This window comes from Gopherus flavomarginatus, chromosome 2 (genome assembly GCF_025201925.1).
Source record: "Gopherus flavomarginatus isolate rGopFla2 chromosome 2, rGopFla2.mat.asm, whole genome shotgun sequence".
Lineage (NCBI taxonomy): Eukaryota > Metazoa > Chordata > Testudines > Testudinidae > Gopherus > Gopherus flavomarginatus.
This window is the reverse complement of record NC_066618.1, coordinates 63,558,854-63,571,335: the sequence shown is the minus strand read 5'-3', so window position 1 is coordinate 63,571,335 and position 12,482 is coordinate 63,558,854. Positions and strand designations below refer to the sequence as shown.

General features: G+C 46.7%; 1 protein-coding gene and 1 long non-coding RNA gene across 4 annotated transcripts in view; one reads left to right on the top strand and one right to left on the bottom strand.

Moving 5' to 3' along the window:
- Positions 1-946, top strand: part of LOC127044218 (uncharacterized) — a 25,980-nt gene extending 25,034 nt beyond the window's left edge. For all 3 annotated transcript variants that reach the window (XR_007772426.1, XR_007772425.1, XR_007772427.1), the window contains one exon: positions 715-946. This is a non-coding gene — a long non-coding RNA (uncharacterized LOC127044218). The remainder of the gene's footprint in view (positions 1-714) is intronic.
- Positions 1-12,482, bottom strand: part of NPY (neuropeptide Y) — a 16,643-nt gene extending 4,161 nt beyond the window's left edge. Inside the window, exons 1-3 of the mRNA XM_050938784.1 lie at positions 12,208-12,482; positions 11,266-11,453; positions 3,303-3,383 (exon numbers count right to left, since the gene is read on the bottom strand). Coding sequence (XP_050794741.1) covers positions 3,303-3,383; positions 11,266-11,453 — 269 coding nt within the window. The 5' untranslated portion in view covers positions 12,208-12,482. The remainder of the gene's footprint in view (positions 1-3,302; positions 3,384-11,265; positions 11,454-12,207) is intronic.

The window sequence follows — 12,482 nt, the reverse complement described above, 5'->3', positions numbered from 1 at the left end:
CTCATGCAAAACGTAATATTTTAAAGAAAGCATTGTACATAATCTGTGTTTAGATTAAGATAGTCAGAGATTTTCCCACCTAAAGATATTTTAAAAGAACCCAGGATTTCAGAGAGAAAAATAAAACTAAGGAACTTAACAGTTAATGGGGAAACATGCCTCAGGTTTCAGTATGTAGGTGGATCACTGTGACATTCTGTACCTCATGGGAATACCCTACAACCCCAAGTTCATCCTTACAATATGATTGTGTGGTATCTAATGCAGTTTGTCATGTCGGCTGTCTTTGGAAGGCTCATGATGTACTAAGCATTGTTGTTATGGTAATATTATAGTAATCACTGTTATAGCAATGTTATAGGTTGTAATTTCATGTATATAGTTCTGAGGCTGAAAATGTGTCCTCATAGCTTAAAGCATGCCTAGGCAAAAACTCCTCAAGAGCAGAGGGGCAGTTCACACCTCATCAGGGCATGTATGGGACAAACCCAGCCCCGCCTCACAGGAACAAAGGACACTGGCCTAGGCAACAAGGAAGGATCTGTTGGACTCTCAAGTGAGTCACTCCTTCTTCTTTTGGTCAGTTTGGGACTGCGATGAGGTAATGCTCACCTGAGTCTGATGGAGGGGGCAAAGCCAAGAGGGAAGAAAGAACATGATAAAAGGGAGATATGTTTGCCATGCTCTTCCTCTCTCTTCCACCTCCATCTACAGACATCACCATCAAGTGGCTGAAGCACTGATCAAAGGGGAAAGCCTGGCTGAAGGGCAACCAGCCAGCCTGTGGTGAGAAGCATTTAAGTTCGTAAGGGCATTGGAAGTGTTAAGATCAGCTTAGAATGCGTTTTGCTTTTATTTTATTTGATCAAATCCGACTTGTTATGCTTTGACTTATAATCACTTAAAATCTATCTTTCACAGTTAATAAATTTGTTTGTTTATTCTACCTGAAGCAGTACATTTGGTTTGAAGTGTGTCAGAGACTCCTCTTGGGATGACAAGTCTGGTACATATCAATTTCTTTGTTAAATTGACGAACTCATATAAGCTTGCAGTATCCAGTGGGCATAACTGGACACTGCAAGATGGAGGTTCCTAGAGTGGTGTCTGGGACCGGAGCTATTGGCTAGTGTATTTTAGTTGCAAGTAGCTGGGAGCAGTTTACATGCCAGACGCTGTGATTGAACAGCACAGGAATGGGGGTTCTCACAGCAGAACAGGGTAAGGCTGGCTCCCAGACAGGGCTGGCTTTAGGAAGTGCGGGGCCCAAGTTAAACATTTTTGGTGCGGCCCCGGCAGGGATGACTAAAAAAAAAAAAAAAAAAAAGTAAAAAAAAGCCTTTCATTTCTTAGCAACCAGTTCCCTATAAAAAGTTCTGATTTAAGGGATGTGCCACAGTATGTATTTTTTGTACTAATAGAGTTACCATTCGTCCGTATTTTCCTCCCGGATGGCGACATAAGAACCAAAAAGCCTGACATGTCCAGGAAAATATGGATGTATGTTAACCCTATCTAAGTTCTTTTTAAAAAAGATGGGCCTGAACTAGAAATGAGCTCCATTTCACATGTGTGGGTCCCCGCACTCCCTGAGGGTGTGCTAAGGTGACCAGATGTCCCAATTCTATAGGGACAGTCCCGATTTTGGGGTCTTTTTCTTATATAGGATCCTACTACCCCCCACCCCCTGTTCCAATTTTTCACACTTGCTGTCTGGTCACCCTAGGGTGTGCACATGTGTGAGTTCCAGCTGCTCCCTGCTCCTCTCATTGAAGCAGGTGAGCAGGGTTACTGCCCTGGGAACTGCAAGGCACCAGTGGACATGGGGCTGGCTGGAGGCAGGGCAGGGGCTGACTGGAGGTAGGGTCTGGCTGCAGGCAGGGCAAGGGGTGCGGGGCTGGCTGGAGTCAGGGGGATGTGGGGTGGGCTGGCTTGCTTCAGGCAGGGCTGCAGGGGGGTGCGGCAGGGGTTGGCAGGGCTGGAGACAGAGGAGCGCAGGACTGGCTGGCTTCAGGCAGGAGGTGTGGCAGGGGTTGGCTGGAGACAGGGCAGGGGGTGCGGGGCTGGTGCAGGCAGGGCAGGGGGTGCAGCAGGGGCTGGCTGTGGGCAGGGGGTGTGGGACTGGCTGGAGACAGGGGCTGGCTGGAGACAAAGAAAGGGGTGCGGGGCTGGCTGCAGGCAAGGGCTGGTGCAGGCAGGGCGGGGCTGGCTGCGGGCAGGGGTTGGTGCGGGGCTGGCTGGAGACGGGCTGGCTGCAGGCAGGGGGTGCAGGGCTGGCTGCAGACACAACTGGTGCAAGCAGGGCAGGGGGTGCAGGGTACAGGGGGTACAGCCCACCCTGTACAGTGAGTGCTGCCTCCTCCTCCTCCCTCCCCCACCGGGTAGCAGCAGTAGCCCAGGGCTCGGGGGCTATTTAAACAGCCCAGAGCTTCCCTGCTTCCACCGCCCTGGCCCTTTAAATAGTCGAGGGAGCCCTGGGGAAGCGGTGGGGCTCCTGCAGCTATTTAAAGGGCTGGGGCAGTAGAAGCAACCGAGCCCCGGACTTTTTAAATAGCCCCCAGAGCCCCACAGCCCTAACCCTGGGCTCCAGCAGTGGGGCTCTGGTGGCAATTTAAAGGGCCTGGGGCTCCCAGCAAGGGCGTGAGCCCCAGGCCCTTTAAATTGCCCCCTGGGGAAGCCAGGCCACCCCGGTACAGTGCACTGGCTCTTGCTGGTACGCCGTACTGGGGCTTGGGCGTGGGGCCCTGTTAGGGGCGGGGCCCAATTCAGGGGAATTGGTTGAATTGGCCTAAAGCCGGCTCTGCTCCCAAAGTCAAGGATTGGAGTGACCTAGCAGATCACTGGTCTGGATAACACCAGAGGGGAATGTCACAATCACCATCAGGAGTCAGGGTGGTATTCTGTGCAGCATTTCACAATAAGGGAGGTGCATCATGGGGATTCTTCCCTTCCTTTAAACATCAGGTATCAGCTACTGACAAAAGTAAGATACAGTACTTGACTTGGGCCAATGGTCTGATCTGGTATCATAGCCCCTATGTTCCTAGGATATTTGTGTTGTTCTAATAATGGATAAATAATTGTATTTGTGTGTGTGTGTGTGTGTGTGTGTGTGTACACACACACACACACACACACACACACACACACACAAATACAATTATATTATATATATAAATTGACATCCAAAACAGTGTTCTAATTTCTGATGCTTACGTATTTTCTGCCTATAAAAATCATTTACTGAAATAGCTAAATTTAAAACAGAAATAAAAGTTATCAAAAAGCACCTTTGTACTTACCTAGATCTAGGAATATTCTCTGTGCTTTCTCTCAACAAAAGATCTGAGATCAGTGTCTCTGGGCTTGATCTCTTTCCATATCTATTAAATGAAAAAAAAAAGTACTTATTTTTTCATACCTCCAACTTTAAAATTGAGACTAACTTTGGAATGTTCATACAAACCTTTATTGTAAAATTTTGTAGGGAAAAAGTAAAGGCAACTCTCCAGCAGGTGTTTAGTTGAACCCAGTTTGCTCGTATGAGAATGTGTCACTCTAGTGTCACATTGTTAAAACATTAACAAATATGTTAATAACTAGTACATATCAAGACCCCTCATATAGAAATATTTTCCATAATCACCTGTTATAATGTACATGATAGAAACCGTACATTTCTAACATTTCTTTGTTTGGTGGGTATTAGCAGATATCTGACATTCACACTTTTTGTGCGGGAGGATATGCAAGTGAGGGAAGGAGAGAGAAGTTGAAATATGACAGCAGATCTGAGGTTTATGATCCTTTTCTACAAATGCAGTTAAGGTTTTTTTGTTCAATTCCAGCACAGTTTTGGATAGTGCTGCATCTTCCATCAGAAATTCACTGAGTGAGAAATCCACAAAAACTACCTGCATTAGATAGATAGTGAACACAAAAAAAGACTCATATTGCATCAATTTACTATACATATAGACCAAGATTTCCAAAATTAATTAGTAACATGAGATGAGATTCCTTAAAGGGGCCAGATTTTCAAAATGTGTTGAGTATAGACCTGTGGAAAATCGAACACCTTAAAGTTGTCTCAAGTGGGGGACCCAAAACTTGAGCTACCCAAACTCACTAGTCACTTTTAAAAATCTTGCCATTGTAGATATTGTATTGCAAATCAGAGCATTTTAGTAAGATGGTATGACAATTGTTGTCAGGTGTTATCTTTGTTCTTAGTAAACCTGACAACTGTGTTTCCACTCCTGCATTTAAAAAAAAATCCTGAAAACAGCAGAATCCATTAGGAACATTTACTTGAAAAAACAAACAATCCCAATTCCCATTTCTTGTAAAGGAACGTGCCCTTTTTCTCCTTTCTGAAAACAGTATCAATAATCAGCTGTCAGCTTGACAGGTAATCCATTACTGCCTAGGATCACTAGGTTACAATAGTAATGGTAACCACAAGCGAACACTTCTTTCACTGTAAAGAAATAAAGATCATGGTTTATTACTTGTATGGATATATAGTAGAACCTCAGAGTTCGGGAATGGAGGTTCTTCATAACTCTGAAATGTTTGTAACTCTGAACAAAAGATGGTTGTTCTTTCAAAAGTTTACAACTGAACATTGACTTAATACAGCTTTGCAGAAGAAAAATGCTGTATTCCCTTCCAAAATATGAAAGGGAATACACTACATGTTTAACAGCACTGTAGTGTATTTGCTGCTTTTTGGGGGGAGGTGGTCTCTGCTGCTGCTTTATTGTGTAATTCCGGTTCCAAATGAGCTGTGTGGTTGACTGGTCAGTTCGTAACTCTGGCATTAGTAACACTGAGGTTCTATTGAATGGGTAAAACGACAGTAAAATTACATTGGCAAAGAATTACTAAATGCATGGGATGAAATCCTGGCCCCACTGAAGTCAATGGTCCTCAAGATGTCCCTCCAGTGGGTTCAGCTAGATTGCAGAAGAGCAAACTTCCAACAAAAAACTCTCAGCTTTTCTTGATACAATTTGTGTGGTGATTTTCATATGTTTACCATGATATTTGACTGTGGAAACAAGGCTGACTTGTTATCATTATATCTTAATGACTGGATTTTTTTCCATGGTCTTTGTCAATTTAGTATGTTGTCCATGCTTTAGAGAGATGCAGTATCAGTTTCAAGTTCTGGAAGCAAATTTCTGTTATATAAACTGATTGAAAATGAATATCTGAAAAGAACCAGCCGCACACAGTGAAATGCTATTATAGTAATTCAATCAAGCGTGATGCTGAATCAAATGTCTTATGCTCCATCACCACAAAGGAACTTGTTTCTAATTACCTACTCCAATTAATATGGATGTGACTGGGGTGTCCCCTAAGGAGGAATCTAATTTCCCTGATTAAAATATTTGGTTTTAAGACATTGATTAAACAAATTAAAAACTGGATCCAGTAGTCCATACCTCGGCAAAATTCCCACTGACTTCAATGAGAATTTTGTCTGAATAAGGACTGAGTCGGGTCCCTTGCAAGAGAGGAGACATGGCTCAGATACATGAAGAGGATTCTTATTTTAAGATACTCGACACACTCTGTCCCTGAAACTCCCTGGCTCCCTGATTGAGGACAACACTTTGTGCTGCACTGTGTTGTCATACAGGATGTGTCTGTGTCTGTGTCCTGAATAGGGTTATGCCATCATGGAATGGAGTGCTGACTGAAGGATCAGCCCCAGTGGCAAAGGACTAAAAAGGAAAGCAAATTCTTCTAATATTAAATGTTCAAGGCTTGGCTGAGCCCCTTAGTTTTGCAGTCTCTATCACCTAGGATAGCCCTTATGGTCACAGTAGAACAATGACAAGAGAACTGAACTGAAAGCCAAGGGCTGAACACAAAAGAAAATTAGTTGCCATTGGAGGAAATCCTTCATAAAGTCTTTACACCAGAGTAAATGGTACTTTCTCCATATCTATCTTACACTCAGAGACTTTCCAATGACAGTATCCCAACCTACTGTTTGCTGTGTGCAAGATGTTTGAACAACCACTTCCATCAAATAGTATTAACATTTTAAAGATCAAGGACCAGCTTTGCAAAAGTGGCCAGTAGTGTTTGGTGCCCAATTTGAAGCCCGGTCTACTCCTAAAACTTAGGTCAACCTAGCTACCTAGCACAGAGCTATGAAAAAAATCATGCCCTGTGCAACACAGTTAGGTCAACCTAACCCCCACTGTAGATGCAGCTAGGTCAATGGAAACGTTCTTCCATCAACCTAACTACTGCCTTTTGAGAGAGTGAATTCACTACAGCAACAGAAAAATCCCTTCCATCACTGTAGTGTCCACAGTAGTGTTACAGTGGTGTAGCCGCAGTGCTGCAGCTGTGCTGCTGCAGTGCTTGTAGTGCAGACATACCCTTAGACATCAAGGCCTGTTTTCCAGAGGTGCAGATAATCCACAACTCCAGTTGAAGTCAAGGGGATCTGTGAGCACTCAGCACTTGTGACAGTCAGGCCGTTGTTGTTTCACATTGCGCACCTAGAGCACCACTTTTGAAAATTTGGGCCTGGGAATTCAAATCTTATAAGGTGCTCAGCACCTCTAGTAGGGGTTGAGGGTGCTCAGCGGCAAATTGTAGGAGGTGCTCAGAACCTTGCAAAGTCCTCAATATCAAAAGAATCTGCATGTAACAAAGGCTCTTTTTCACATTACAGATCTGATATAGATGTGAAATGGGAAAAATCTAGAGCCCCTGGATTAGAGCCTCTTCCTATAGGAATTCCACCTTCTTGTTGGCTTATAATTAAAACGATATGTTATATGTTTCTTTATAACACAGAATGGCAATACATGCAAAGAACAAGCTGGGGGAGGCAAGTGGTGACAGTGAAAAGCCATGGGGGAAGTGAAGAAGAGAGGGAAGATTCAGGGGTCAGAAGCTGCGGGCAACAAACTGGCAGGGCAGTGCCAGTTGCAGGAAGGAAGCCACTGTACAGGGATAGCAGATGGTTTGAGGAAGGATGGGGTTCTGACTCAAGCAGCAGGACAGGGATGAGGTCCAGACGAAGTTCCCAAGGGCACCACTGGAGCGAGAGGGTACAGCTAAGAAGGGCCCTGTCTGGGAATGAGGAATAGCCTCATGGAAGGTGAGGCAGAGGAAGTACAGTACAACAGGCCTTCGTGACCACCCCTGACAAGAGACCACCTGTCATGAGTGACTACTTGCAGAGGCCATGGGAATGTTTCCCCCCTATAATTTAACTGTGAAGAGTAACCACCTGTCATCTGCGACCAGTGACCACATTTTCTTACTCCCATCCATAAAAACAAACTTGTAGGAGGAAACTGATCTTCCTTACTTCTACGCTGCTGCTGGCAGTGGCACTGCCTTTAGAGCCAGGTGCCTTTCCAACAGCCACCGCTCTCCCACGTGCAAACCTTTGAAGAGAAGCCACTTATTACAAGCAATCACTCTTGCTAGCTCCCACGAATGGTCACTCTTGGCGGCAGGTTTTACTGTAGTTGTGGGTAACAGTAGCCCATGGGAAAGAGATAATAAGAGGTCTTGGTTAAAACAGCAGCAATTGCCAGGAGGGATGGGACAGAAAAAAGCCATCAGTAGCTACAGAAGCATCAGACAACAAAGCAGGCAGTGGAAACCTAAAAAGAAAGGGCACTTATCTCTGCCTCTTTCCTCTCAAACATACCCTTTCCCGTATGTTTCACCAATTGTGTGGTGAGCTGGAAGCTCATGGCTGGACCTAGGGGGTTCCAGGGTAATGGAGAGGCTGGGGGCTGTAGCACTTCAGTGCAGACACTATCTACGCTGACAGGAGGGGTACTCCCATTGGTGCAGGTAATCCATCTCCCTACGAGGTGGTAGCTTGGTCGACAGAAGAATTTTTCCATCGACCTAGTGCTGTCTATACCAGGGGTTAGGTCAGCTTAATTGCCCAGCCCACGGGTGTGGACTGAGCAACGTAGATGGGTTATCCTAACTTTTTAGTACAGACCAGGCCTTGGATCTTGCTTACCATCAGTGAGACATGATGAGCATGCCGAAATTCCCTCTTCCTCCCATCTGGAGCCTCCCTGGCTATGTCTACACTTCAAACTAAGCCCAGGCTCTAACTCAGGTTTGAGCCCATTCCCTCTTCCATCCACACACAAATCAGTCTGATTCAAGAACCCGGGTCCTCCTAGAACTCTGCTAAGGGGGTGGGTCAAAGCCTGCATCCTGCTGTCACTTGAGTTCAAGCCCTATCATTTGCAGTGTGGATGCAAATACAAACACATTAGCATAGCTGAGAGAGCTGGGTCCAGAAATTGTAAACCCAGATTTACAATGCAGAGTGGATGGTCAAGCATGGGCTTGAAAATGCTGAGTACACAAGTCCAGGTCCCACAGACAGAGGCTTAGTTTGCAGTTTAGCTATGCCCTCTCATCACAGGTCTCTCTGCAATCACAGGTTCCATCGAGAGTGCTGGAACAATTTGTATAGTGGGGGTGCTGAAAGCCATTGTACTGAACTATAAACCCTGTATATAATGGAACCCACTTTGAGCCAGGGGGTGCGGCAGCATGCCCAGCACCCCTAGTTCCAGCACCTAGCTCGTCAGAACCAGTCCTGAAAACCATTATCCAGTACTAAGTAACATGAAATAAAGTTCCCACCGAAGAACTTTGACTTTAGCTATGCTGTTCATCACGAGAAAGGGAAAACTGTAAAAGTATAAGAGGTGGAGAGAAAGAAATGTATTGACACTTCTGCTAGAACATATTGAATATTACTCAAGATCCTAGATCAGACCTGAAAGACGTTTATGCCACACAAAATTTTCTATCATTGCTGAAATAGGAAATGTGCAAAAGTTAAATTAAAACCAATTGCAAGCCTGTTGCCGTGGGTTGTTTCAGTGCAGTTAATGCACTGAACAAGAGAAACGGTGCATCATGCTTTTTAATAAAGTCCTATTTGGGCCTTCATTCCTCTGATTACAGTGTGGTCCACTCTGGAAAGTGACATTGTGAAACTGGCACTGTAGGGTTCTACATTTATTGTCTCTCAACTCTCTAACTGACTCTCCAACTCAAATTTACTCCATTTAAAAGTAAAATGATTGTTCCCCCTACTTGCCACCTGGAATATAAAAATCATACTTGATTCTTTTTTGCTTCATGCCTTATGATCAATAAAGACTTTGGTTAATCATTCTATTTATAATGTGCACACTAGGATGGAATCTAGCTTATTCTCCCCCTGCTATACTGACTTTGCAGCACTAAGAGGGATAAGGAGGGAGTAAAATCTTATTTTTGTCACTAAAGGAAGCAGATATGAATATGATATAAACGCAAGCAGTGGATCTGTTAAGTAAGATGATGTCATTTTTACACAGTCACTTTTCAGACTAGAACCACACTTGAAATACTGTCTAATGCAGCGGTTCTCAACCAGGGGTACCATGTATCTCTGGGTGTAAGCAGAGGTCTTCCAGGGGGTACATCAACTCATCTATATATTTGTCTAGTTTTAAAACAGGCTACATAAAAAACACTAGCAAAGGCAATCAAAGTAAAATTTCATTCAGACTATCGCTTGTTTATACTGCTTTATATACTATACACTGAAATGTAAGTACAATATTATATTCCAGTTGACCTATTTTATAATTATATGGTAAAATTGAGAAAGTCAGCAATTTCACTATTAGTGTGCTGTGACACTTTCGTATTTTTATGTTTGATTTTGTAAGCAAGTAGTTTTTAAATGAGGTAAAACTTAGGGGTACGCAAGACAAATCAGACTCCTGAAAAGAGCACAGTAGTCTGGAAAAGTTGAGAGCCATTGGTCTAATGAATAAATCAGCTGATATAAGAAATTGTATTTGAGAAATGGGATATGAGAGAAGACGTGGGAAACCAATGTAGTGATTCAAGAGTGTGAAGAATGGGCAGAGCCTTGGGGAGAAGAAGAGAAAATCTTGGCATCTGCATTTTATGTGAACTAGAGGGAGGAAAGCAAAAACACAGCAGAAAGGAGGTTCCAATAGCCTAGATGGGAAATTATCAGAGCATCAGCTTTTGTGGGTGACGCATAGTTCAAAGGAAGCTTTCTCTTCTATTAGCCAGCTGAACTAAATTGGACTGATGCCCCCAAATAAAGGGATTTGACATTGTAATTTTACCTTTCACTTCAATCTGACGTTTCACCACACACATCTGCAGTAACATGAGCAAGTCAGGGCCATTCCTAGATAACCATTAAAGGCAGGCTTGCCTACCGACACAATGCGCTCTTTAATTATTTGTTAAGTGACTGGTGTACTAAGCAGCTGTCAAAACAAAAGATTTCTGAATTACTACAATTCTTCAGCAACAATAAGAACTGTCACTCGCTCCAGATAAACACCAGATAAATATGAGACACAGCGGCAGTAATGGAAGTGTGAAATTGTTCTGCTTTTTTTCCTGGTCTGTCTCACACTCTCATGTTCCAAGTTTATGTTTTATTTCCCCCTTTGCTTCTGCTGGTACACTCTCCATAAAATAAACTTCCTATTACTTTCATGTTCCTAGCCCCGAAAGCTCTTCGTGTTAAAACTGACAAAACTGGATGAGCCCATATTGGTACCACTCCACCAATCCTTTATTACATGTTATTCACATTGGAGGTCACATTTACCTACACTTTACACAAAACCCATGTGCTGTATCCGGACAGGAACTGCCTCATCATGAAGCAGTGGCTGTGGTTGCTACAGAAATGGAATTCACCCTTATCACACTTTTTTCTCTATTACTGTTTTTCTTCGGGGCCTCATTTTGTGAATTCATAAGTGCTCAGAGCTCTGACTGGGGCATTTTAGCTTCCCCACAATTGTGCCCCCCTCACCACTTCACCTCTCATATTGCTCTTTCCATACCCCACTCTGGACCATGCTCAGTCTCTGGTGCCTGATCTCAGCCTTGACCAGACTGTCCTTTAGGTCTGCCCACCTGGCTGGTGTAGAAGGACCATGAGCTAGAGATCCTAGTGGAGTTAGATCCCACTCCCAGCAGTGCTCACTAGTGGCTGCTGTGCAGAGGGAAAGAGCCTCTCATAGAGAGCAGAGCCTGGGCGAGATCAGAACTTATTTCCCCAGTTTGTTTTCTGAGAAACAGGATGGGGGTGAGCCTGCTGAATACACAGGCTCTCCCCCCACCCCACCCCACACACAGGACAGCCGGTCTGTGCTCGCCCTTCCTGCCCGCGCTGGGGTGCCCAGTACCTACCTCTGCCGCGTGATGAGGTTGATGTAGTGCCTCAGTGCCGAGTAGTATCTGGCCATGTCCTCCGCAGGCGCGTCCTCGCCGGGGTTGTCAGGTTTGGATGGATACGCCTCCGCCAGCGTCCCCAAGCAGATCAGCAAGGACAGGGCGAAAGTCACCACGGACAGCCACAACCGCAAGGTCCCCTGCATCTGCACGACACCCGGGCGGCGGGGGCGGGAGAAAGGAGCGTGAAAGGGCGGGCGCCGGGCTGCAGCTGAGCCTTCCCGGGACTGAGCGCTCGGCGGCGGGACTGTGTCAGTCCCACCCGGACACGACTTGCAAAGTCTGCGCGCCCCCCCCCCCCCCACGCCTTTCTGGCGGGCATCGGCCACGCGGGAGCCGCTCGCGCTGGATAAAAGTCCCCGCGCCCCGAGCTTGTGCAAGGAAGTTGCACTTGTTGTCGCCTGAGGCGGGGGGTGGTTATAGCAGCAGCCCCAGGACAGAGCGGCACGAGCCAGGACACGCTGCGGGGATTTTCTAGGAGGATGCGAGGAAGCGACCCGGAGCCTCCAATGCAACGTGAGTGGGGAGAGAGACCCACGCACCGGCACACTTGGTTTCCCCTTAAAAAGCCTGTGGGCGCTGGTGGTTTCTGACCGCCCGCTCCACCGGCTGCTGAGCTGGACCCAGCCCGGGCAGGAGGCGGCACCCAAGCCGGGGCTCCCCCCTCCAAACGGGCAGCGGCTTCGCACCTCCTCCGAAAAGCGGAAGAAACGAATGTTTCTGCACCCGAGCCCGGGCGGGCGAGGCACCGCCGGAGACCCCCGCCGCGGGGCCGGTGCTAACGAGGGGCGCGGAGCCGCCCCGCACCCGCTCCCGGCTGAGGCGGGCCCCTGCCCGCTTTGCGCGCGGCGGGCTGGCAGCGTCCCCCGGCCGGCACCAGGGGGCCCCGCGGGTACTCACGGCGGGCTCTGTAACTGGGGCTTTTCCCGCGCTCAGGTCGGCGTCGCTCTCTTGCCGTGGCTCGACTCTCCGGTCTGTGGCTCGGCGCCTCGCCGAGGTGTTTTATGGCTTTCCCAGCAGGCAGGAGGGGCCTCGGGCGGTCACGCTTGACGCTTCGGCGACTCCAATCCCCTCGCCGCCTGCGCCCTGCCCCGGGATTGGCACCAGAGGCTGCTGCTGCCTCTTGACACTGACACCCCCATTCCCGGCACCCGGGGAGGGGAGAGCGGGGCGGC